This window comes from Phocoena sinus, chromosome 14, assembly GCF_008692025.1.
Source record: "Phocoena sinus isolate mPhoSin1 chromosome 14, mPhoSin1.pri, whole genome shotgun sequence".
Classification (NCBI taxonomy): Eukaryota; Metazoa; Chordata; class Mammalia; order Artiodactyla; family Phocoenidae; genus Phocoena; species Phocoena sinus.
This window is the reverse complement of record NC_045776.1, coordinates 51,412,369-51,437,682: the sequence shown is the minus strand read 5'-3', so window position 1 is coordinate 51,437,682 and position 25,314 is coordinate 51,412,369. Positions and strand designations below refer to the sequence as shown.

The following is a 25,314-nucleotide window of genomic DNA, read 5'->3' as shown; positions in this document are numbered from 1 at the left end:
TTTAATTAAGGAAGTGCTATGCTCGAGGACTTTGAGTGGCATGGAAAAGCAGTGTGTGTTCTTTGGTATTAAATATCACCTTTTTGAGCATAAAAGCCCAGCATGATTAGCAATAATTTAGAATAACATTAAGAAAGTAAGCTTGATAATATGATTAGTTTTTACATTTAATACTATAAGTATACAACTATAATATCATGCCATTATAGTTTAAAGGTTATAGCTTACATGATACAAGCTACAAGGATATAATATGATATTGAGGGAATTCCCTGGTGGTCTGGTGGTTAGGACTCTGTGCTTTCACTGCCGAGGGCGTGGGTTCAATCCCTGGTTGGGGAACTAAGGGATTTGTGGGCAAGCCTTGTGGTACAGTCAAAAAAAAAAAAAAAAAAAAAAAGATATTGAGTGCTTACATGGCCCTGGTACTAGAAGTGTTTAATATGTATTATTTCATTCAATCCACAAAGTAGTCCTATGAGATAGGCAATAAAATTCACCCATTTTACATGGTATGCACATAGTAAAGGTCAATAAAGATAAGTCTAGTAGTAATAATTAAAGTAGGGCTTCCCTGGTGACTCAGTGGTTGAGAGTCCACCTGCCGATGCAGGGGATACGGGTTCGTGCCCCGGTCCAGGAGGATCCACGTGCCGCGGAGCGGCTGGGCCTGTGAGCCATGGCCGCTGAGCCTGTACGTCCGGAGCCTGTGCTCCGCAACGGGAGAGGCCACAACAGTGAGAGGCCCGTGTACCGCAAAAAAAGAAAAAAAAAAAAAATTAAAGTAAATTACACTTATTTAGTGTTTATTATATTCAGGGAGCTAAACTAAGCACCTTTACACATATTATTTCATTTATTCCTCCTTATCCCTTGAGGTAGATATTATTATCCCTACGTTCTATTTAACTTCTCAACCAAGGAGGAAGTTAAATAATGTACCTAAGGCCACTGAACTATTCAAAAGCTGAAGCTGGGATTTGAAACATTCATACATGGGGTAAAGCAAAAGCCATCATTCAGTTAAGCAGCAGGAAGCTTAATTTGTCTTTTTGGACAAATAGAAATAATTTTCTTTCAATTTCCATTGTATCCATAGGTATATAAGGCAAAAACACAGTACAACTGAACATTTTATGTTCAAGGGAGCTGCTCTCTATCTTTTTTTTTTTTTTTTTTTTTGCGGTACGCGGGCCTCTCACTGTTGTGGCCTCTCCCGTTGCGGAGCAACAGGCTCCGGACACGCAGGCTCAGCGGCCATGGCTCACGGGACCAGCCGCTCCGCGGCATGTGGGATCCTCCCGGACCGGGGCACGAACCCGCATCCCCTGCATCAGCAGGCAGACTCTCAACCACTGCGCCACCAGGGAAGTCCTGCTCTCTATCTTAAAGTGACCTGTTGGAAAGCAAAATCACGTTTCCCACAGGAGCAATGTTGTAATGAAGGGCCTTGTTTTGGCCAAGAATTTCAGATTAAATAAATCAAACCGATAACCAATAATACGGTGGAAGAGCAGAACCGAACAATAAAATTATACTACTCCAAAGTCAAAGGATTTTTGAGCTCAAAGGAGCCTCAGAGGTTCTATAATAAGTAGTTTTAAGAGTGTTTGTAAAGCAGAAGAACCCGTTTTTCAGCAAAATCTTATTGGTCCCATGTATGAAACAGCTAAAAAATGAGCCAGGCCATTGGTACAGGATGGGGGATTTTACATATACACTTATATAAAATATATATACTTTTATGTGTATAAAACACACATATAATATGTGTCATATATTAAATCATATATATACATGCTTGAGTACCTCTTAGGGAAACCAAGCAAATGGTGGCAGCGAGTGGGATGGGTTGGAGGAATCCTTATATGCCTCTCTATTCCTTTATAGTTTTTGAATTTTTAAACAACAAGCACACATAAATATATCAAGTTGCTTTGCTCTGTTCTTTCTTGCTTCCTTCCCTACCTTTCTAGCTCTACATTGTCCAGCTGGAAACTGCCAACATGCACTGAACCCTTGAAAACTTCCTCTTTCCTGTTACTTAACCAGCTGTGGGCTGTAGGCACAGGATTTCACTTTACTAGGTCTTCACTTTCTCATCTGAAAAATGAAGATACAAAACTCGCATGGTTGCTGGGAGGATTAAAGAGAGTCTGTGTACAATGGAAATATAAGGGGAGCTACAAATGTGAGACACATACGTAATTTCAAATTTTTTCATAGTCACTTTAAAAAACAAGTGGACCATTGTAAATCAACTATACTTCAATACAAAAAAAAAAAAAAAAGAAAAGAAAGTGATAAAAAGTGACCCATTAGGAGAGTTAGGATTTTTAAAGTATTTTCTGTTTATGTAGTAAAAAGCATTTGTGTGTTGTTAAAAAAAAAAGGAACAGGTGAAATTAGTCAATAGCTCTTCTTTATTAATTTATTAATAATTTATTAGTATCTAATTCATTAGATTTATTCTATTAATTAATAGATCTTCTTTAACCCACTGTGTCCATCATGGGATCATTTCAACATGTAATCAATATAAAAGTGATTACTGAGATACCCTACATTCTTTTTTTTAAAAAAATAAATTTGTTTTATTTATTTATTTTTGGCTACATTGGGTCTTCTTTGCTGTGCACGGGCTTTATCTAGTTTACGGTGAGCAGGGGCTACTCTTCTTTGCAGTGCGCGGTCTTCTCATTGCAGAGGACTTCTCTTGTGTGCAGAGGACTTCTCTTGCGTGCAGAGCACGGGTTCTAGGCGTGCGGGCTTCAGTAGTTGTGGCACGCTGACTCAGTAGTTGTGGCTCGCGGGCTCTAGAGCACAGGCTCAGTAGTTGTGGCGCACGGGCTTAGTTGCTCCGCGGCATGTGGGATCTTCCCCGGACCAGGGCTCGAACCCGTGTTCCCTGCATTGGCAGGCAGATTCTTAACCACTGTGCCACCAGGGAAGCCCCCCTACGTTCTTTTCTTTAAACTAAGTTGTTGAAACCCTCTGGGCTTTAACAATCTCAGTTCAGACCAGCATCCTTACAAGTGCTCAAGAGTCTGGATTTTAGTACACGCTTAATAAATGCTAGCTATCATTAATGTTGTACCTTTGCGCGTCTTCACCTCCCACTTCTCTGCTGAACCCTTGCTTATACCTTAAGACCCAGCCAACTGGCCGCATCCCCTGGAAGGTCTTCTCGAGACATCCTGTCCTGATCCCTCCTCCACTCCCTGCTCCCCCAGTGCCTATCTCTCTTGTAGATACTTTATTTGTTTATCTTCACAGACTCTAAGCTCCTTAAGAATTATGACCCACTTTTTGTTCTTTATAGCCCTGGGGCACTTGGGAGGGACTGAATAAACGTCATTTGAATGAATAAATGTCATTTGAATGAAGGAGTTGCATGCATACTCCTTTGCTTTGATGGCAGGATGGTGATGCGCTGCTTGTTTGTTTCTCTTTCTTTTTGTCATTTAATTTTTATATATTAGCTGGCAGAGCCAGCTCCCCCTTCCTTCTCAGACTTCCTCTCAAGGTCATTTCCCTCAAGCTGGGCCTGGTTGCAGAAAAGTCACGATAAGAAAAGCAAACATCTTCGTTAAACAGTGGGCCCAGAGGGAAATCATGACATGTAAGCAGGATCGCCCAATTACACAAGTACCTTTCGTGGACTCTGCTACTTACATATTATAAACCTTTGTGAAATGGAAAGAGACACTTTTCAGTTTCCATTTGGTTCAGGGATTTGAGGCCATAAATAAGAAGGTTTGTGAAATGGTTCAGAAGACGAGAGCGCCAAGGAGAGCGGGAGGTATTTTACTGAGCGTTCTCTCTGGAAGTCAACCTTTCTGCCCGGGGAGTTGGGGGCGGGGCACCAGCACGGGAGGGCGGGGCACCAGCACGGGAGGGAGGGGCGATTTAAGAAGCAGTGTTGCTGTGTCCTTTGCTCACGTTCTCTTTTTTATGTAGCCCAATTCTCACGCTGTGTCTTTTCCATCCGGTTTCTGCCCCTGAGAGTGGAGTTGAGGAGTGGGAATGGATATTGAGGCATCCTGACCCAGGGCTCATTTTCACCTTTTGTCAAAGCCAGGTGTCAGGTTTGGCTGCCATCGGAGCCCAGCCCATCCACGTCTCCTGTAACTTTAAGGAACTGCAGAGTTTCTGTGTTTGATGTGTCTTAACTTTAACACAAAGCACACCAGAGCTGGTTAATGATCATGAACTGTCATGGCAGCCACTCTGCAAAGGTGACAGTGATGGATGGGGCCTGCAGCACCGAGGGAGGTGGCTGGGTGCAGGGGCAGAAGGTTTATTTAAGCCAAGGCTGATAATAGAGGGGGCTTCTCAGTCTCTGAGCAGCAGGACTTTAATGGGATAAAAGGGGATGAGAGCCCTCTTTCTGCACCGCCCTTGGAAGGGACAGTTCTGGCTCTCTTCATCTGCTCTACCAAATAAAAGCATTCCTTGGAGATTCAGATCTATTTGAAATCTACTAGGAGGGAGAAAAAAGCCCATTTCTGTGATCAACCTTGTCATCTTTCTTGATTAGGCCTCATTTATCTAAAAGCCCGTGTTTGCCGTATTTAACCATTGGAAAAGAAACTGTAAGACTGGGCCTGAGCAAGAATGAATTCAATCCTCTGAATAGGCTTGATCCCCTTGGGACTGCCATTGAAATGTGAACAGGAGTACAGAATTCTACATGTCAGGTGGTAACTCCTGAAGTGATTACTGTATCTGGGAAAATAAAATCTATTAAAAAAAATCTAGTAAAATTTTAACACTCATCCTTGTTTTTGGATTTATTGATCATCCCTAGTGCCCAAACTAGGGACAACATTTATGTCTTCTTTGGGTAAATATCAAGATATCAGTATCAAGTGTAAATCTAGTCCTAGCAGACAAGCCACAACATGAGGCTTAGCTTCCCTCTCGCCTGAGATGTGGCTCGTTAAAATAAGCTCTATGGGGGGCTTCCCTGGCAGTCCATTGGTAAGACCCCACGCCGCTTCCACTTCAGGGGGCTCGGGTTTGACCACTTGTGGAGGAACTAAGATCCCGCATGCTGCATGTCACGGCCAAAAAATTAAAAAAGAAAAAAGGTCTAGGGGAAAGGCCTGACCACAGACCCCTTCTTTGGAGACACCAAATTCAGATCACCTGGGAATCTTTAATCTCCCAGGGAGAGACGAGCTATCAGGGTCTGCTGATAATTCTGTAGTGGGAGGGCTAACGCCTGATGGAGATGTTTAGTTGTCTCCCCAATTACTAAATTCAGCAGCCCGTGGCCCTCCCCATTGCCGAACAGCATAAACATCAGGTTTTGGTAAATAAACTCAGGCTATCATGCAACTGTCCCACACACACTTAAGCTGTGACTGACAGCTCGCTTGGGAAGACTTGGAGCCTAGAGACGAAGCTTTTGGGTGCAGAGGCTCCAAGGTTCCAAGATAAACAAACCTGTCGGTGAGAGTGACCAGAGTGTTAGGTCAGTCCAAGGGTCACTTATAGGTCATCCTGCTGGGAGCTTGGTCTCTGCTTTGTGTTTATCCTGGGAGGGGAAAAGCAGGAGGGGCTCGGGGTAGTGGGATTGGTCTCTATTGGGAAAACATCCCTGGCCTGCTCATCAGAGCCTCTGGAAGTGAATCAGTGCCCATCCCTCTCTGAGTAATCCGGTAAAAGGAATGGACGCAGGCTTCTGTTTTTTTTTCACTGGAGTTAATGAACAAGTTCTTTTGGAAATACGGATCACAGGATATTCAGGGCCCCACTCACCTGAGCAGCAGGGCCAGTCAAGGGATTTTCAGAGCCCAGAGTAAGTTAATAGTTTACTGTTATGAAATTGCAGCAGTCAAAACTAGAAAAGTCAGTTGAAGGAATGGAAAAATCTTCCTGTTCCTATCTATTCCTCCTTTTGATCTTACCAATTTTCCTGGAAAATATTTCCTCAGTTTTACCTTCCTTACCAACTGGGGGCTTTTTAAAAGAATGATCCTACACTTTCTTATTTCCTTCATGGCTCTTTAAGATTGATAGAGAGGTGAAAGTGGGGGTGTGTATTACGACCTCCTTAGTTGATATTTAGCAAAGTAAAGACCTTCACCTTCCCATAGATCCCTCTGTTTGGTCACCTTCCAATTCTCTCTCATTTGGAGGACAGTCTGGCATAGGAGGAAGATGTGACATCAAATGATGGACATTGAGAGCTGACGGCACTTTTTTGTTTCAAGATTGCAGATGAAAAAGACTTTAATCCAAGATTCAGTTTCATTCTCTGGAAAAAAGCCTTATCTAATAAAAAGTCTAAAGGGATGGTATTTTCAGATATACAGAATCCTGGAAGCACTCACAAATAAGCTCTTCGGGATATTGGTAGACAGCATTTAAGTAAGCTCAATTTACAAAATATATAATACATTAAAGATGCATTTAAAGATACACATAGAGACACATATAAAGACATTGGGTTGGCCGAAAATTTTGTTCAGGTTTTCTGTAACAGCTTATGGAAAAATCCGAAAGAACTTTTTGGCCAATCTGATACGATTAAAAGAACTGAAATCCTATGGAGTATCTATGACCACAATGGAATCAAACTAGGAATCAACACCAAAAAGGTAACAGGAGACTCTCCAACCATTTGGAAACTAAACACAAAGATAAAAGTCCTTTTTTGGAAGTCTCAAAAACAAAACAAAACAAATATATTGAACTAAATGAAAATACAACATATTTAGATTTGAGGGGTACAGCTAAAGAAGTGCTGAGAGAGAAATTTATAGCATTAGATATTTCCATTAGAAAAGAGGAGGGACCTCCCTGGTGGTCCAGTGGTTAGGACTCCACACTTCCGCTGCAGGTGCCATGGGTTCAATCTCTGGTCAGGGAACTAAGATCCTACAAGCCATGCAGCACAGCCAAGAAAGAAAGAAAGAAAAGAGGAAAAGTCTCAAATTAATAATCTAAGCTCCCACCTCAAGGAACTAGAAAAGGAAAATAAACTCACAACAAAAAGGAGGAAGGAGGGACTTCCCTGGTGGCTCAGTGGTTAAGAATCTGCTTGCCAATGCAGGGGACACGGGTTCGAGCCCTGGTCCAGGAGGATCCCACATGCCGTGGAGCAACTAAGCCTGTGCGCCACAACAACTGAGCCTGCGATCTAGAGCCTGCCTGTGAGCCACAACTACTGAGCCTGTGTGCCACAACTACTGAAGCCCGCATGCCTAGAGCCTGTGCTCCGCAACAAGAGAAGCCACCACAATGAGAAGCTCATGCACCACAACGAAGAGTAGACCCAGCTCGTCACAACTGGGGAAAGCCCGCACACAGCAACAAGGACCCAACACAGCCAAAAATAAATAATAAAATAAATAAATAAATAAAATGTTTAAAAAAAAAAGGAGGAAGGAAATGAGCAGAAAATAATGAAATTGAAAATAGAAAACAATAGAGAAAGTCAATGAAACAAAGAGCTGATTCTTTAAAAAAAATCAATAAAATTGGCAAACCTCTAATAAGAGAGACAAAAAAGAGATAAGACACAAATGATCAATATCAGGAATAAAACAGGAGCTCTCACTACATCCTGTTGGCAGGTTGGAAGAAAAAGAACCTATCAAAAGGACAATAAGGGGACTTCCCGGGTGGTCCAGTTGTTAAGACTCCATGCTCCCAATGCAGAGGGGTCCCCGGTTCGATTCCTAGTCAGGGAACTAGATCCCACATGCCGCAATTAAGACCTGGCATAGCCATATAAATAAATAAATATTTTTTTTAAAAAAGCAATAAGGGAATACTATAAACAACTCTACACCCATAAATTTAGATCTGTGACAACTTAGATGAAATGACCAATTCCTCGAAAAATACAAACTACCACAACTCATCCAATATAGAATAGATAATTCAAATAGCCCTATAATTATTAAAGAAATTTAATTCATAATTAATTCTCCATCAATAACAAAAATCTTTAGGCAAAGATGGTGTCACTAGAGAATTCTGCCAAAGTTTTAAACAAGAATTAACGCAATTATTTTCCCAGAAATAGAAGTGGGAACACTTCCCAATTCATTTTATGAGGCTAATGTTGCCATGTTACCAAAATCAGACAAGGACAATAGAAAACAAAAAACTACAGACCAATATTTTTTATGAATACAAATTCAAAAATTGTTAATAAAATATTAGCAAATAGATTTCAGCAATATATGGAAATAATTACACACAATGATCCAGTGCTACTCCGGTGATGCAAGACTTGTTCGAGGGGCTTCCCTGGTGGTGCAGTGCTTAAGAATCCGCCTGCTAATGCAGTAGACATGGGTTGGAGCCCTGGTCCGGGAAGATCCTACGTGCCATGGAGCAACTAAGTCCGTGCGCCACAGCTACTGAGCCTGAGCTTTAGAGCCAGCGAGCCACAATTACTGAGTCTACGTGCCACAACTACTGAAGCCCGCGCGCCTAGAGTCTGTGCTCCGCAACAAGAGAAGCCACCAGAGTGAGAAGCCCGCGCACCGCAATGAGGAGTAGCCCCCGCTCACCGTAACTACAGAAAGCCTGAGGGCAGCAACAAAGACCCACCGCAGTCAAAAAAAAGGAAAAAGAAAAAGACTGGCTCGATATTTGAAAAATCAGTCAGTGGAATCCACCATGTTAATAGACTAGAGAAGAAAAACCACATGATGGTATCAATCAATTATATCAGTGAACATATTTGACTAAGTTCTACATTCATTCTTGATAAAAATCTTTCAGAAAACCAGCAATAGAGGAGAACCTCCTCAACTTGTTAAAGAACATCTGTAAATACCTCCAGCTGGCATCATATTTGAGTGAAAGCGTGAATATCTTCCCCCCAAGATCAGGAACAAGGTAAGGATGTCTGCTGTGACAAGTCTCATTCAACATAGTGCTGGAAGGTCTACCCAATGCATAAGGCAAGAGAAGGAAATAAAAGGCATACAGATTGGACTTCCCTGGTGGCGCAGTGGTTGAGAGTCCGCCTGCCGATGCAGGGGACACGGGTTCGTGCCCCGGTCTGGGAAGATCCCACATGCCGCGGAGCGGCTGGGTCCGTGAACCATGGCCGCTGAGCCTGCGCGTCCGGAGCCTGTGCTCCGCAACAGGAGAGGCCACAACAGTGAGAGGCCCGAGTACCACAAAAAAAAAAAAAAAAAAAAAAAAAAGCATACAGATTAAAAAGGCAAAAATAAAACTGTCCCTATTAGCAGACTGCAGCCTTCAAAGACTGACCCAAAGGGCTCCTCCCTGAAGAAGCTTTTTCTGATCCGTTTACCTCCACTCAGCCGGAAGTCATCTCTTCTCTAAGCTCCCAATGTCCATGTTTGCTCCTCTCTTAAGACACCTAACACTTTCTATCACATGTGAGAGTCTAGACTTCACCTTTGTTGCCTATCCATGCACTATTCTGAATTGGGTCTAAATAGATAATCTAGAAATTCTTGTGTGAGTAAATGAATTACAGATGGTACCCATCAAGCTGTCAGCTGGTCCTTGCGGGTTTGGTGGCAGCCCTTGTAGAAATGGCTTGGAGAGACTTGGAGGTTAGAATGATATGTTCTTTTTCTTTTCAACCTGTCAACAGGAAACGTAAGGCATTGGGCATTGACTGGGATTTCACGAGATGTGGGCTGCCCAGTGGGGAGGTATAGTCAGTCCTTCCATAGGGACCTGTGGATCTCCTAGGTTCAGCCCAGCAGCAGAATTAAAAATTGCACCTGTTCCTGTCCCAGTTGTCTTATTTAGGAAATGCTTTTAAAATCCCACCAACTGCCTGATTTCACACTTTCTGTAGCATACGTCCAGTCTTGGAAGGGAGAGTGGGAGTGGAGAGAGGGACTCAGGTATTCCCTGTTCCAGTGGAATTGGCCCCAAACCTCCCACAGCATCGCCTCTAGCCTCTTTTCAAGAGGGGTGGCAACCCTCTCTTAGCTGGGATCATCGGCTGCTTAAACAAATGCAACATGGAGGTATTATCCTTTGGAAACTTGGCCTGGGACACTTTACCAAGTGTCTGCAAACATTTAGATGCACAAAACTACCCACTGTAAACGTGGAGCCATTGTCTTGCCTGAAAGTGGCTTAGGGTTGTGGGGGGCGGGGAGAGGAGGTGGTGAGAGTGGGCCCAAGGGAATCCCTCAGCTGGGGCTCTGGGCTGGGGAATTGTGCTGCTGTTTGTTTAAACAACCTGAGTGTAATTGGGATTGTTTGAGATGTCCAAGATGTTTGGGAAAGTGGGGGAAGGGAGTCAGCTTGCTGGGGGAGAGAGTCACCAGCAGGGACTTTGATGGGTGGCTGGCTTGGTGGTTGTCAGCCTCCTGATTGCAAAGCCAGTGGGAAGGGTGGCCCTTCCGGCTTGACGTGGGCACATCAGGACCTGGGTCAATAGGTCGGACCTCTAAGTCTACAAAATATGAAAGCTAGCCCTAGAGGGCTGCATAGGATACAAGGAATATGTAACTTAAAACCAATTGTCAGGGCTTCCCTGATGGTGCAGTGGTTGAGAATCTGCCTGCTAATGCAGGGGACACGGGTTTGAGCCCTGGTCTGGGAGGATCCCACATGCCGCGGAGCAACTAGGGCCGTGAGCCACAACTACTGAGCCTGCGCGTCTGGAGCCTGTGCTCCGCAACAAGAGAGGCCGCGCTAGTGAGAGGCCCGCGCACCGCAATGAAGAGTGGCCCCCACTTGCCACAACTAGAGAAAGCCCTCGCACAGAAACGAAGACACAACACAGCAAAAATAAATAAATAAACTCCTACCCCCAACATCCTAAAAAAAAACCCAAAAAACCAATTGTCTCTTTTTTTTAAAATACATTTTATTTATTTATTTATTTTTGGCTGCATTGGGCTCAAACCTGTGTCCCCTGCATTGGCAGGCAGATTCTCAACCACTGCACCACCGGGAAGCCCCAGTTGTCTCTTTTTAATCATAACAATTCGAGGGCAGCACAAAGACATAGATGTTTGTCTATTTGTTTTCAGATCTGATTTTTTACAATCCCATAAAAGTAGTTGTAACGACCAACCCAGGTTTCAGCAAGGGAAGGTAAGAATGCTGGCTGAGGAATTCCTTAGGAGGTGTGCTTACGTCATTTCTCAGCACACAGAGGGGCAATTCGGGAGTATTTGACTGGCCGGCCAATCAAAATGTCTGTTTTTTTATTGTAAAGATCCTACCCTTTCCTTTGACCTGGGGTAAAGGACAGAGAGCCTTAAACAATGAGAAGAATTTGGGAATAATAGAAAGCGCCTCTGCAATGCGGGGCCTGGCCAGCACCACCCTGGGTGATCAGGCCTCACGGGAACCAGCTTCTCTTTTCAGACGCACGTGGGACTTGGGGAGACTCAAACAAGGTGTGGCTACTTGTTAGGGATGTTTACCACAGGAAAGGATTAGAAAAATTGGGGGGCTCCTATTGCATGGCAGTCCCCAGCATACGTTGTTTTATTTTACTACCATTACAAACCTGTGACATCCATTTGTAGAAAAAGAGACAGTGGCTCAGAGGGTTGAAATTAACTGGCCCAGACGACAGAGAGTGAAATGGTCAAATATGAACGTGAGTCAACATCCTTCTGTTTTCAAAACCCTTCCTCCTTCCACTGCACCCTCCTCAAAATATCTCCCCTCACAAAGAATGAAAAGGTGGAATTCATCACCGCAAGTTAGAAAACAAATGACTCTCTTTGGATATGCTAACGAACATGACATTTAGGCCTTCAGCTAAATAAACAAGCATTAAGGAAAGGCTAGAAATGTTAATAACTATAAAACCTACTGATCTTTTGATTATTCGTGGTTAGAGTGCTTGTCACCTCCTTTTTAAGATGGCTCTTGGCTTTCATTTTTTTTAATGAAGGTTTTATTTATTTATTGTTGGCTGCATTTGGTCTTCGTTGCTGTGCCCGGGCTTTCCTTAGTTTCGGCGAGCGGTGCTACTCTTCGTTGCGGTGTGTGGGCTTCTCATTGCGATGGCTTCTCTTGTTGCGGAGCATGGGGTCTAGGCTCGCGGGCTTCAGTAATTGTGGCTCGCGGGCTCTAGAGCGCAGGCTCAGTAGTTGTGGTGCATGGGCTTAGTTGCTCCGCCACATGTGGGATCTTCCCAGACCAGGGCTCGAACCCATGTCCTTGCACTGGCAGGCAGATTCTTAACCTGTGCGCCACCAGGGAAGTCCTGGCTATTGGTTTTTGGATTGCCCCTGACACTTCCTTAAAATAAAGTTACAGCCAACTCTTTTGTAACAGATTTAGTAGAGCAGCACTTTACAGAATGCAATGTTCTTTCACCGTTAGCGTGAACGTCTCTGTAAGGTGAAAATAGCTTTGTAAAGTCTAAAAAATTCCTAGTGGTATTTTGATGAATACTTGAAAACATTGCTTTCAGGGAAAAAGGCTTTGTGTACTTCCCGAGCAGCTCGGTTTTGCGCACACCTGAAGTTCGGCCACTTTTGTTCCTCTGGGTGGCCGGGATCATTCCATGGGCACAGCGAACCACAGAGCAAACAGTGGTGTCACGGAGCACAGAACAGCCACTGTTCTGATTCCATTTGGCAACACCATGCTCCTAGGCTCTGAGGGCTTCTTAAGCTGTGAGCCAAAGAGCTTTTCAAACTCAGACCATGACCATGCTTGTTTCAGTGGAAGCTGGGAGCTTCTTCTAGCACTTCAGGTCTTTGACACCGGAAGGCTGCCTGGCTCCAAACACTTAAAAATGAAAGGTCTCAGCTAAGTCAAGGGGGTATTTACAATATGGATAAAAGTAAACATGGCAAGGCTGGCAATAGTGTACAAGGGAGTCAGACAGTGTCTTTTTATCAATCTGTGCAGTTTGTAAAGGATGGGGAGAGTGAGTCTTGGGGACTTAAGAGGGTCTGTGACTCTGAGCACTGCTGTTGGGTGGACACTGCTGGCCTCCATCCGTGCCACGGAGATCACATGGACACCAGGAATGCACCTCCCATTGGCCAAGCTGGGGACGTGAGCTGTGATGGGTGAGCCAGACTTTCCATTTCTTTTCCCCGTGTGAAAATGTCATACTGATAAATTTAAAATAATAATTTTTTTGCATTCTACTGTTCTCACTAAGGCGTACATGGATCCTTAAAGGTTAGGAAAATTTCCTTAGATTAGATGGAGGTTCCTTCCGTACTCTTTTAAGGGATGCTACCTCCTCCAACCTCCACCTCAACTCCCCAAATTCTAAACTCCAAACACTCGAAAGGTTTAAACTTTGTTGGTTTTAATGATGGCCATTTACAATGGGCGAATATGTTGGTAATGGGTGTTCTTTCCTGGAGGTTTGTTTAGAAGTGAAAACAATGTAGCTAGTCATAAAGTTTCTATTTATTTTAGGCTGGGTAGCTCACTTGTTCAGAGGAGGGATGGCCCTTGTCAACAGACAATTAGATTTCGCATGATGTGTTCAACGAATTTCATGGCTGAAGACTGAATAGAGACTAACGTCTACAGCTCAGAAAGAATAATCACCATCTTAGTGGATTCAAATTCTGTTGCACAGAATAATTGTGGGTTCATTTAAATAAGACTCGGCTTCACAGTTATCAGAATATGTGCTGATATATGAAAATATACTGAATCAAGAGGACTCAGATATCTGGCTGCAGCAACTGGGTAGATGGTGACGCTGTTTCCCCTAGAAAGGCCCCGGGAAAAGTTTATTTATCATGTGATTCTTCCCTGTTTTGATCGTTTCCAAAATGTCATTCTCCTGTTACTAGTGAGCATTTAAAAAATTATTAAGGAAATAGGGAGAACAGGTTGGGGTGTGTATGCATGTCCATCAAGTCCAGTGCTTAACACTGCGTACCCTGCATTTGAAGTTCACGGGATTCAAATCCCACTTTCACCACTGAAAAGGTGGGATTTTCAACTACTACCCCTGTGACGTTGGGCAAATGGATTTATCTTTCTGTGTTTCAGTATCCTAAGCTATAAAATTAGGATAATTATAGAAGTAAATAAGATCATATATGTAAACTCATGGGCTGAGCACACAGTAGATGCTCAGTAAATGAAAGCCATGTTTCTTTGTAGTTGTGGTAAAGGTAGTAATAGTTCTCCTTGGGAATAGCTCAGGGGACAGTCTAAAGAGGTAATGGTAGGTGTGCCCTGACGGGCAAACACAGCAGGAGGGAACATTTAGTACAAGTTCCCAAACGTTGCGTGTGGCTATGAAAAAAGCCGGAAGCAAGAAAGCTTTGATTTTGGTGTCTTGGACAAAATGGTGGGCTGGGCTTGGGAGAGACTGGAGAACGAATCCTGGAATTTGGAGCAAATTCCCTGAGCCCTAATGTCATCGTTTTTTAAAATGAGGATTAAAAATATCTAAATGACAGGGTTGTTGTGATGGTAAGTAGTGTAATTATGCAAACCACTTGGATGAATATGCAGGACATGTTTGTTTTCTAAATAGAATCTGCCTTGTACTGAATAATGTATCATTGAAGGCTCACGGGGCTCTGAGCCTGCAGGCCAGAGCAGCCTTTGAAATCTACCCGGAAGGAGCCGGTCACTCCCAGCCTGGCCACAGAACTTTCATCCAGCTGGCCTTTGGTTCTCGTGCTTTAGGGGCAGGAACCTCAGGCTCAAGTCTTCTCTGGCCCAGCCCTTTCTTAAACCCATTGTTCTGAGAGCCCTTGTGCCGTTTGTCCGTCTAATCCATTAGCAAGAAGACAAGCTGAATATCCTTCTCTTGAATCCCTGGCTTGTGTCCCACAAAGAAAAGAAGTGTTGGGCCTGCAGTGGCCAGTTTCTCTGCCTGTCCTTACTCCTCTCTGGCCCCTCTGGAAGGCCCTGGGCAAGGAGCGGTGGCAGGGGCCTGGGGCGAGGTCCGGTGTCTCTGCCTCTTTAGACCTGTTTGGACTTGGTTCCTTCCTCTCTGATGCCAGGCAGGGCCCAGGAAGGCCCTGGGACAAACGTGTCACTGGAGAGCTTGTCGCCCCTCCCTCACCCCTACCCTTGGGGATACACTGGACCTGGGACAGCTGACCGAGGGTCCCCTGGCCCAGCTCTGGGATGGGGCTGTGAGTCACCACACTGAAAATGACCTGTGGGTCAGAGGAGGCAGGGGGCCAGTTGCCTGTCACCCACCCTCCTCTGTGCCACTAACATCCCCTTCACCTAATTCTTTTTTTTTTTTTAATTTATTTATTTTGGCTGTGTTGGGTCTTCGTTGCTGCGCGCAGGCTTTCTCTAGTTGAGGTGAGCGGGGGCTACACTTCGTTGCAGTCCGCAGGCTTCTCATTGTGGTGGCTTCTCTTGCTGCAGAGCACAGGCTCTAGGCGCGTGGGCTTCAATAGTTGCAGCATGTGGGCTCAGTAGTTGTGGCTCACAGGCTCTAGAGCATAGGCTCAGTAGTTGTGGCGCACGGGCTTAGTTGCTCCGCGACATGTGGGATTTTCCCGGACCAGGGATCGAACCCGTGTTCCCTGCACTGGCAGGCGGGTTCTCAACCACTGCACAACCAGGCAAGTCCCACATCTAATTCTTTTATTCCTCATTATTTTTAACCAAGACCAGCAGAAAGAATACTATGAGAAACAATTATGCCCAAGTTATAAAAGTATGTAAGGCTCGGGAGTTCCCTGGTGGCCTAGTGATTAGGATTCCGGGCTTTCACTGGGAACTGAGATCCTGCAAGATGTGCAGTGCAGACAAAAAAGAAAAGAAAAGAAAAGTATCTAAGGTTCACACAGGTGTGATGTGATTCTTCCCATTTTTTACATATTAAATGGCGAAGCCAGGATCCAAAGCCACTTTTCCTGACTGTAGATGCCCCGTTTACTACTCATCACCTTGCCTGCTGCTTTTTCTAAGCCAACCCCTACTGTACAACACCCACGCTCTTGGCCTGGCTTGCAAAGACCCCAAGGTAATCAACCCTCCACCTGGGGCCCCACCCAGGTTTCTCTGCTCCGTCTCCCGGGTGGGGGTCCCTCTGCCCTCTCCTCCCTGAGGACACACTGCATTCACTCCTCTCTTCCCTGGGCCTTTGTCTGCAGCATCATTCCCTCCAAATCCCAATATTCCTGAAGTCCTGCTGATTTGGGCTCTCGCACCCTCTAGACTGCTGTCCCTTGGTAATCTTTTGTGTATTCGTTGCTTTATCTTTTGAGTTTTCTGTTTAATTTGTATCTTCCTGTTCCTCCCTTTCACTCTACACACATATTGAACTAGATTATCGGGCCCCCGAAGGCATCCAGCATCAGACTAGCTTATGGTCGCTACAGGGGTTTCCCCTCCTTAGAGCTGCAAAGGCTGCGTCCCTTTCTTGCTAAGTCTACAACATCCTGCTTTGTGAGACAGCGGTGACTCACCATTCATGATCCCCATTATTCATACTCTTACTCTGGTAATTCACATTCATGATGAAATGTCTGTCTCTCTGAGGTTCTCTATGGGACTGCGTTGCTTGAGGAAAAAAGGTTTTAGAGCCAATAAGTTTAATCGGTCACACAAGTAATGTGTGGTGCTCCAAGGAAAAACTCTGGAAAGGCCTCCCCGGGGTCTGCTCATAATGAAAGGAACAGGCCTCCCGTGTTACAGGTCCTCAAACATTCCTACTCACACCTACAGACTCAATGTTTATTAAGTGCTGACAACGTGCAGGGCTGAAAGTTTTCTCCTGCCGTTTATGAGTGTTCATGTTACTGAAATGAGATGGACAGTTAAATATCTTCAATATCATTCCACATATACGCATTGATACACACACACACACATACACACACATATACACATACACACATATGTTTATCTGTTTTTCTTTTCTTTCCTTTTTCCTTTTTCATTGTATGAAGTCAGAAAGGTCTGGCTAGTTTCAGATTCCTCCTTTGCTACTCACTTGCTCTGGGACCTTGGGTCCTTCTCTTCACCTGTCTTAGCCCATTTCTCATCTGTAAGATGTGGACAATATGCCTTCCTTGAAGGGGTGTTGAGAGGCATAACTGAGATAAGGTGTGTGGTCAGGGACCTGCAGCATCTCCAGGAAGTTTGTAGAAATGCAGAATCTTAGGCCTCACCCAGAGCCACAAATCAGAATCTGCACTTAACAGAATCTGCATTTAACAAGATTCCCAGATAATTTGCATGCACGTTAACTCTTCAAGAATCCCTGTCCTCAAGGAAGGAATAATCAGCCTATGGATCTATGTGGAGAGGATAAGAGCATTGTAGAGTTCTTTTCAGCCTTTTTCAGGTGACTTTGGACTCAGAGCGGTGTTGGTGGGAATTAGGTCTTGATAAGGTTCAGAGAAATAGCCTTGGTGGCAGATAGATTCTGAGACAGGTCTGGGGGTAGGTATGGCAGAGGCAGAAGGGGAGGGTGTGTGGGCTTTTGGTGAAGGGAGAAGTGGGGAAGGCAGGAAGGGAATGAGAAGGGGGAGGTACATGAGCTGGAGGAAGAGTTCTTTGGAGGCTTTGGGAGCAAAGGGAGGAGAGACACAGACAGAAATGAACCTACTTACATAAAACTTGCTAGAGCAAAAACGTTTATAAAAGTCATAATAGCATATATTAAACTCAATCCAATATGATATATTCACATATACAGGAGATGGTAATAAAGTGAAATTATGATCAGTTTAGAATCATAGGTGTTGGAGCTGGAAGGAAATTTTACAAATCATCATGGGTCTAATCCTTTTGGCCACAGAAGCCCAGGTTTTAGGACTTCCCACATTTGCCACGTATAGTGTGATCTAGATTAAGTGATCTCCTCTCATTAGCCCTTTTTTCTGGGCTGTGAAAATGAGGAAATAAAAGTACCTGAGTTCGTAGGTTGTTATGTGGATCCAGTGTGGTAATGCTTGGATGGTACCTAGCACAGGCCTGCTCCTAATTAAATAATAACACATAGTTTTATCACAGCTAGTGACCTACAGGAGGTAGAGAGGGGAAAATCTTCATCAGTACTACTACTAGGACTAATAAATATTAAGACAGTACGTTTAAGATTCAAGGACTTGAATAAATTTCTTATTGATATCAGTCTGGATAATGGTGATGATTATTATAAAAAATCAACAAGAACCGTAACAATAATTATAATGTCATAAATACCACCCATAGTCAACATTACTTGGGTGCTTATTATATGCCAAGCACGAAGTAAAGCACTTCACTTGGATTATTTCATTTGATTCTACAAACATATATGTTGTTGCTAGTACTACCCCCAGTTTATAGACGAAGAAACTGAGGCCTAGAGAGATTAGTAATTGGCCCAAGGCCCAGAGCTTGCAAATGGAGCTGGAATTTGAATTCAGACCAACTGCTCCATAAACCATTCTCTTAAGCACTGCATTAGCTCCACACTAAAAAACCCAGTGAACGAAATGTTCTTTCCATTGGGTGGCAACATATGTACATGCTGTTTGTTTTCTGGCCTGATTCCCTAATAGGTTTCAAACAAAATGCATTGGTGCAGGTTAAAGAAGAGAGTAGCTTGAAATCAGAAGTGAGAAGGAGAGGAACATCTGTTAACCCTCTGTGTGCTGGGCCTGGTGCAGTTCCATGCATGAACTCGCCAATGTTCATGGCTCTCCGTGGATGTGACCTAAATATTCACAGGGGAACAACTAAGACTCAGAGGGATTCAGCCACTCGTTCAACTTTACATAAGTGAAGGAGCTGGGATTTTAGCCTGAGACCAAAGCCCAAGCAAACTCAGAAAAGGCCTGGATTCATGACTTGTATTTGTACTTAAAGGAAAATTACAGCCCTCCAAATTTCCCAGAGTCCCTAAGACCTGGTTGTACTCCCAAACTCCTCCATCATAAAATCTACAAATAGTTTGAAGAAACTTCCCCTAGAATTGTCTGAAATCTCACCCTGGAAGGGCACCCACAAAAAACTCCTTATTAGAAATATTTTATTCTTTAATATTCATTTTATTTATTTATTCATTTGGTTGCACTGGGTCTTAGTTGCGGCAGGCAGGCTCCTTAGTTGCAGCTCACGGGCTCCTTAGTTGAGGCACATGGGCTCCTTAGTTATGGCATGTGAACTCTTGGTTGCAGCATGCATGTGGGATCTAGTTCCCTGACCAGGGATTGAACCCGAGCCCCCTGCATTGGGAGTGTGGAGTCTTAACCACTGCGTCACCAAGGAAGCCCCTAGAAATACTTTATTCTTAACTTGTGGTTCATCCCTTTCCAATAAGAATTTCAAGTAGCTTACATATGATCAGCTGAACTATAAGAGAATGGGAAACTGAGGTAGGAAAAAGAAGTTTGTTAAGAATAAAGTTAGTTGCTGAAATATATGCCAAAGGGCCTTGAATCAGGTGAGGCGATCTGTGAGGCATGTTTAACTGAACTGGAGTATGTGTTTCTCCCAGACAGACTATAAGCAGAAAAATCCAAGTAGCTTCCAGGGGAATCCCTCACAAATCCACGGGTCATGTGAATTACTACAGGAACTGGGGGTTATTCCAAGGCGTATCCTTGCCTTCGACCTAAAGTCTAGGGTGGGTATCAGGCCCTTCCCTTGTCTGGTAGGTCTCATGATGAGCTGGGGGTTTGGCTGAAAGCCATAAGCCTCAAGTTGTGTAGCAGTTCTTAAGTTCTTACTTCCTTTCTTCTTTGGTACCAGTTGTATGTGATGTTTCACTAAAACACATTTTCTTTGTAATGTGCTCTCTCCACTGACCGTGCATGTCATTCCACTGGAGGGTAAGGCACAGATCTTCCCATGATGCACAAAACCTCATCTCCAAAAACATGTAACTCCCAAGCTCTGGGCAAAGGGGCCCACCCATAGTGCTTCCCTCATTTACGGCTATCAGCAAAATAGGGCGGGAATCAGCCTCCATCCCATGGACTCCACCTTGTGTCAACAGCCCTCATAAACAGAGGGGCCCAGCAGCAGCCTTTGACACCACCTGGCACTGTACACTGGAACCAGCTTGTACGCTCAACAGAAAGGAAAACAGGTGCCGGCCCTGTTCCGATGGCAGGCCGATAACGCTGCCCCACCAGTCAGGGCGCTATTGTTCTTTCCCTCTGCTCCTTCCCTCCTTCATTCCAAGCAGCCCTGATAAGTTTGTGCATGGGGCAGGCTTGTGTTTGAGTTGGGGTGGTCAAACCCATTACTCAAAGGGAGGATGTGGACTTGCTTTGGGAAGGGCAAACTCTGGTCTCAAGGAGTAGGAGAGAATAAAGATGATTTATGATTAACTAAGTGGCCACACTGTTGAGTTGGGTCTCGTTGACCGCTGTTTTGAGTCATGGCTCCTCTGTGTGGTTGGTGTGTCTCCGTCGGGGTGTGAGTCAAGAGCGACCACAGAGAAAGTCAGGCAAGACATTAAAATATGATGAGCATTAGGGCAACCTTGCATGTTGTCTCCGAGTGAAGGGAGAGAGGCTTTTTGATTTGATAGGGACCCATTAAACAGGTCTTGTACTACTTGAATGGGTCTAACTGGGTTAGATCCTGTGGGTGTTGCCGGAGATGTAGGGAAGCTTATCTGTAAAAGAGTTTGAGTGAGGATAATATCCTCCTTAACTCTCTCCACTATCGAAACTTTAGGCTCCTTTGTGAATTTTCACTAGGAGTGAAGAAAAAGCAAAAAAGAGGGTTTTTCCTGGTACCAGCTGGTATTAGAGCAACAGAGGGTGGGAGCTGGCAGAGGTGTGGAGGTTGGCTGTGTGAATTGCCAAGTGCCCTGGGACTTACATAATTTTTTCTGTTTTGGCCTCTTGGGGGATGTTAAAGTTTAAAGAGTTAGTTTTCCTCCAGAGTTGGCAAGCTAGTAAAATGTGTGAACACATTAAAAAAAGCCAAAGTATTACACAAAAAGAAGGCAGTATTATTATTTCATTTTGTGCTGACCACAGTTCTGTGAGGATCCCATATCAGATGTTACTGTCCTCATTTTTAATTTGAGTAAATTAGGCCCTGGGAATTGAGGGTGCCCATCCAAAGCCACACAACTGGCAAGGAGCTGAGCTGGGAGCAGGACCCAGCTCTCAGAGGGGTCAGCCTGGCTGGTATGGCAATAATATAAAATTTAGGAGCATATGTAGGGAAGGTAGGAATTGACTGAAAATTTCCTCTATCATTTAAGAAATGAAATAGGCTTTTTCCTAAATTAAAAACCCCTGATGTGGATACATCCTACACATGAGAACCACCAGCTTTTTCTCCCCCTGGAATCCCCCAGAACAAGAAGCATTCCCTGAGTGGGCAGGTTCTGCAGCACCATATGGAATGTGTGTGTGTGTGTGTGTGTGTGTGTGTGTGTGTGTGTGTGTACAACTTTCTCCCAAGTTCCACATTCTAAGATGGAATTCCAAACACCTTTGGCCTTGAAAACACTTTAACAAGTTAATTTCCCAGCCTTTGTAATTTTACTTCAACTGTAACCCATAGTTAAAACATCATAATTTGCCAAGAAGTCATTTCCAATATTACATATTTTTCATTGCAAATTCATACACGATATTTAGGAACTTTATTAAATAGGTTTTATGAGCTAGTGCTGGGACCTAAAGTCTATTTGTAACACTGTTTCTATTACAAGAGGTGTTACAGGTTCCAGAAAGCTACACATTTTAAGAGCACAGAAGATTGCCACTAGAAGTCTGTATAACTGTCTGTACTGACGGTACGGCTGTCTCTGAAGACTAACTTCCCTTATTATAAATTTCTCTGGTACCCAAGGGCATTATCAGGGTGGAGTGTGCTAACATTTATGATAAAAGGTAAGCAACAGGAAAACACATCAAATGTAAAAACAGATGGTACGTTCCAAACTTTCTGAAGTCTTGTTCCTGATTATTCTCAACTAGTCAGTCATCTTCTGTGCTCTTGGCATCCTCTCTTCTAATTTTCCAGCGCCTTAGACACCAACCCCAAGCCCTCTCTGAGGTCCTGCATCCTCGGAAAGTGAAGAGAAGAAGAAAAGACTTCCAAGAAGGCTTGTGCATTAGAAAGCGAAGAGTTCCAGGGACGCAGAAGCCCTGTTGTCACGCATGACTACTCACTTCTCCATCCATCTGGTGTCGCCCAGCCTGTCAGAGAAGAAGGAACACATAGTGGCAGATGTGAAATAACATTTGATATTCTTTCCAATACTGACATTTAATTATTTGTTGCATTTTGATTCACAAACTCTACAAATAAAAGAACTGGCTCTAGTATGACAACAAACGGATTAGTTGTAGGTGGAGAGTTTAATCGTTGCTCATTTTTGCTACTCTGAAAATTTATCTTTAAAGGTGACCTGGTTGATAAGAATATCCAGCATTTTACTGTTGATCGTCTTCCTTACTTCATTGAAGAATATACAGTATTTACAAACTAACTTATTTTTTGCTGTTAGAAATTGCAGATACACTTTCCCTTTGATCTGTTATTTTAGACACTTCAATTTACATTGAAGACCAAACATCTCTTTTGTTACCTTTAATATTACCTGCGATAATTATTGCAATGATTCTTCCTAGGACTCCATATAACATGTAGAAGAGTTATGTCAGAACTTTTTTCAGTTGAACTTATTTTCTGTGCTTTATTTATATTTGGCTTTTGAGACTTTAAAGGTGATCAGCCTACATTTATATAACTTTGATTAAAGAATAATAGTTATAACTCACGGCCATTGTGAGAATTCTCCCAGTCACTGCACTAAGAGTGCAGCAATTAATATTTTGGCGCTCACAAAATATTAAAAGATGGAGATTTGTCTATATTTTTGAATCCCTCAACATGGTTGTTTTCTCATATTCTGCTCTGTAGACTGAATTTCAAAACCAGGAACCAAATTTATGTAGTTGCTTACATCTGACTTGAACAAATAAATAAAGTCTGAGTTATTGCTTCGCCAGCTAACTTTAGCCCTGCATCCATCTTCCCATCATAACTTTCCCTTCTGCTTTCTTTGTTAACCCCTCCTCCATTGTGATCGCTGTCTCCCCTTTACTGTTCTCATCCTTGTGGGACAAGAGCCTATTAATTAGGACCTGGTCCACGGGCCCCGATGGGAGCTACTTTGGACTCAGCTCATGAAGCATTCTTACTCGAGTTGATTCATGACGTGGCCAGGGGCCAGTGGTTCCGTCTTGCTGCAGCCTTTCCGTGAAGGAGCCCGAGCCCGGGGCTGGGGACCACTGCCGGCTTTTGGCTCTGCTGAGCCTCCCTAATGTGTTTGTAAATCTTTTGAGCTCTGTAAGTAGCCTAGCTTACTAGATGGCTTAAGCACAGACCTGGAAATCAGCCACTCTCAAGTTCTGATTCTAATATTCCCCATCCAGACTCGAGTGTATCCACTTATAAAACAGTTATGAGTATTAGTCCCTTCCCAAGGCCCCTAATCAGGCATTTTCCTATTAAGCCTCTCTTTGGAGCCTACGCTTATGTGGAATACCTTCACTTTCTTCTTACAAATCTGGCACTTCAGGGTCTCTCCGACCTGACTCCAACCCAGTTCTTCCTATTTTCACGCTTTTGTATTTTGTTCTGTCCTGAAGAGACTTCACTCTATTTCTTGTGTGTGTGTCTTTTTTTTTTTTTTGGAGTATAGTTGATTTACAATGTTGTATTAGTTTTGGGTGTACAGCAAAGTGAATCAGTTATACATATACATATATTCACTCTTTTTTTAAAAAATTCTTTTCCCATATAGGCCATTACAGAGTATTGAGTAGAGTTCCCTGTGCTTACAGCAGGTTCTTATTAGTTGTCTATTTTATATATAGCAGTGTGTATATGTCAGTCCCAATCTCCCAATTTATCCCTCCCACCACTTCTTCCCTGGTAACCATAGGTTTGTTTTCTACATTCGTGACTCTACTTCTGTTTTGTAAATAATTTCATTTGTACCCTTTATTTAGATTCCACAAATAAGCAATATCATATGATATTTGTCTTTTTGTGTCTGACTTACTTCACTCAGTATGACAATCTCTAGGTCCATCCACGTTCTTGCAAATGGCATCATTTTTTCCTTTTCATGGCTGAGTAATATTCCATTGTATATGTACACCATATCTTCTTTATCCATTCATCTCTTGATGAACACTTAGGTTGCTTCCATGTCCGGGCTATTGTAAATAGTGCTGCCACTCTATTTCTTGACACTGCTCTTTTTTCTGGCTCAAAATCTTGACTCTCTGGGATCTGGACACACACTCCAGTAAATGCCTTCTTGAACCTCAGGCTGTTGGAGACAGAAGGAACCTGGAGGACCATAAAAATTTCAAGGAGGGGGGGGGGTGGAATGTTCTGGGACAGTGAGGTCACCCACCTCAGATCTCTCGCTACTCTTTGAGGGCTTTTCTTTTTTTTTTTTTTTTTTTTTTGGATCTTGGTGATCACATTTATTGGAAGGGTTGGACAAAAATAAAAATGCCATTTAGCTTAAGAATTTGTGAGTTATCTGCAAATCAACTTATTTCAGAAGTGGAAGAACTCTTGGTTATTTCTTAAAATCAAAACGTACGCCGGTTTCTCTTTTGCGTATCTTCTACATTTAAAGAGGCAATCATACAAAATCTCCTATTTTCCACACAGGATAAATTCTTTGTTTCAACCAACTCTCAATGGTGGGGCAACTAGCACAACACCGTCTCCCCGGACAAAGAGCATCGGAATATTCCGTTTTGTTGATTTATATATCTCTTCATATGTTTCTTCATCAATTTCTATCGTTGTCACAGTTTCTTCCACATCTCCCAATATCATATTTAAATGCTGATCATAAGCATGTAACCTGCCTCGAAGCTCTCTGTCATTTCTCATTTTCACATAGATTCGTTCATCTAGACTGAGCCTGATGAGATCCAGAGGCTCTTCTACAGTGTTGGTAGTTTGTTGCTGGTCCACGTCGTCCGCCATCTTTCCGAGGGCTTTTCTTAGGACCACACAACAAACTACTTTGGGATGTGCTATTGCAAGTGACTCTGTGTTTTCTTCTTTTGTGTATGTGTCTTATTCATTCCCCTGCCCCCATTATGCTATGAGTCAAGACATTCTATGCTTATACTTCGAAACAAATGACTCCTGAAAGAAAACTATTTCCTCCCTAGAGAGGGTCAGATCTTTAAAACATGAATGAAGTGAAGGTGATATTTATAAAACCTTTTGGAATGAAGGGTGAAAGGACCTTTAAGCAAACACTCAATAATGGCAAAATCAATGAAAATGTTCTTAGGAAAAGAAACTGGCCAATCAGTCTTTCTCTGTGGGTCTCACATTTCTTTGCTCAAACAGCTTTGCTTCCATCTGATATTTGCAAGGTCTGCTGTTGGAAAAGGTAACATTAAGATGGCAGAA

General features: G+C 43.4%; 1 protein-coding gene across 1 annotated transcript; it reads right to left on the bottom strand.

Annotated features, from left to right (window-relative positions):
- Nucleotides 1-24,349: 24,349 nt before the first annotated feature.
- On the bottom strand, nucleotides 24,350-24,881 carry LOC116738966 (U6 snRNA-associated Sm-like protein LSm3). Its single transcript, XM_032602943.1, has one exon. The coding sequence runs from the start codon at nucleotides 24,874-24,876 to the stop codon at nucleotides 24,568-24,570; it is 309 nt and encodes a 102-aa protein (XP_032458834.1). The 5' UTR covers nucleotides 24,877-24,881; the 3' UTR covers nucleotides 24,350-24,567.
- Nucleotides 24,882-25,314: the final 433 nt, after the last annotated feature.

What these genes read in the sequence shown, in the direction of transcription:
- LOC116738966 (XM_032602943.1), bottom strand. Translation starts at nt 24,876, where the DNA reads ATGGCGGACGACGTGGACCAGCAACAAACTACCAACACTGTAGAAGAG.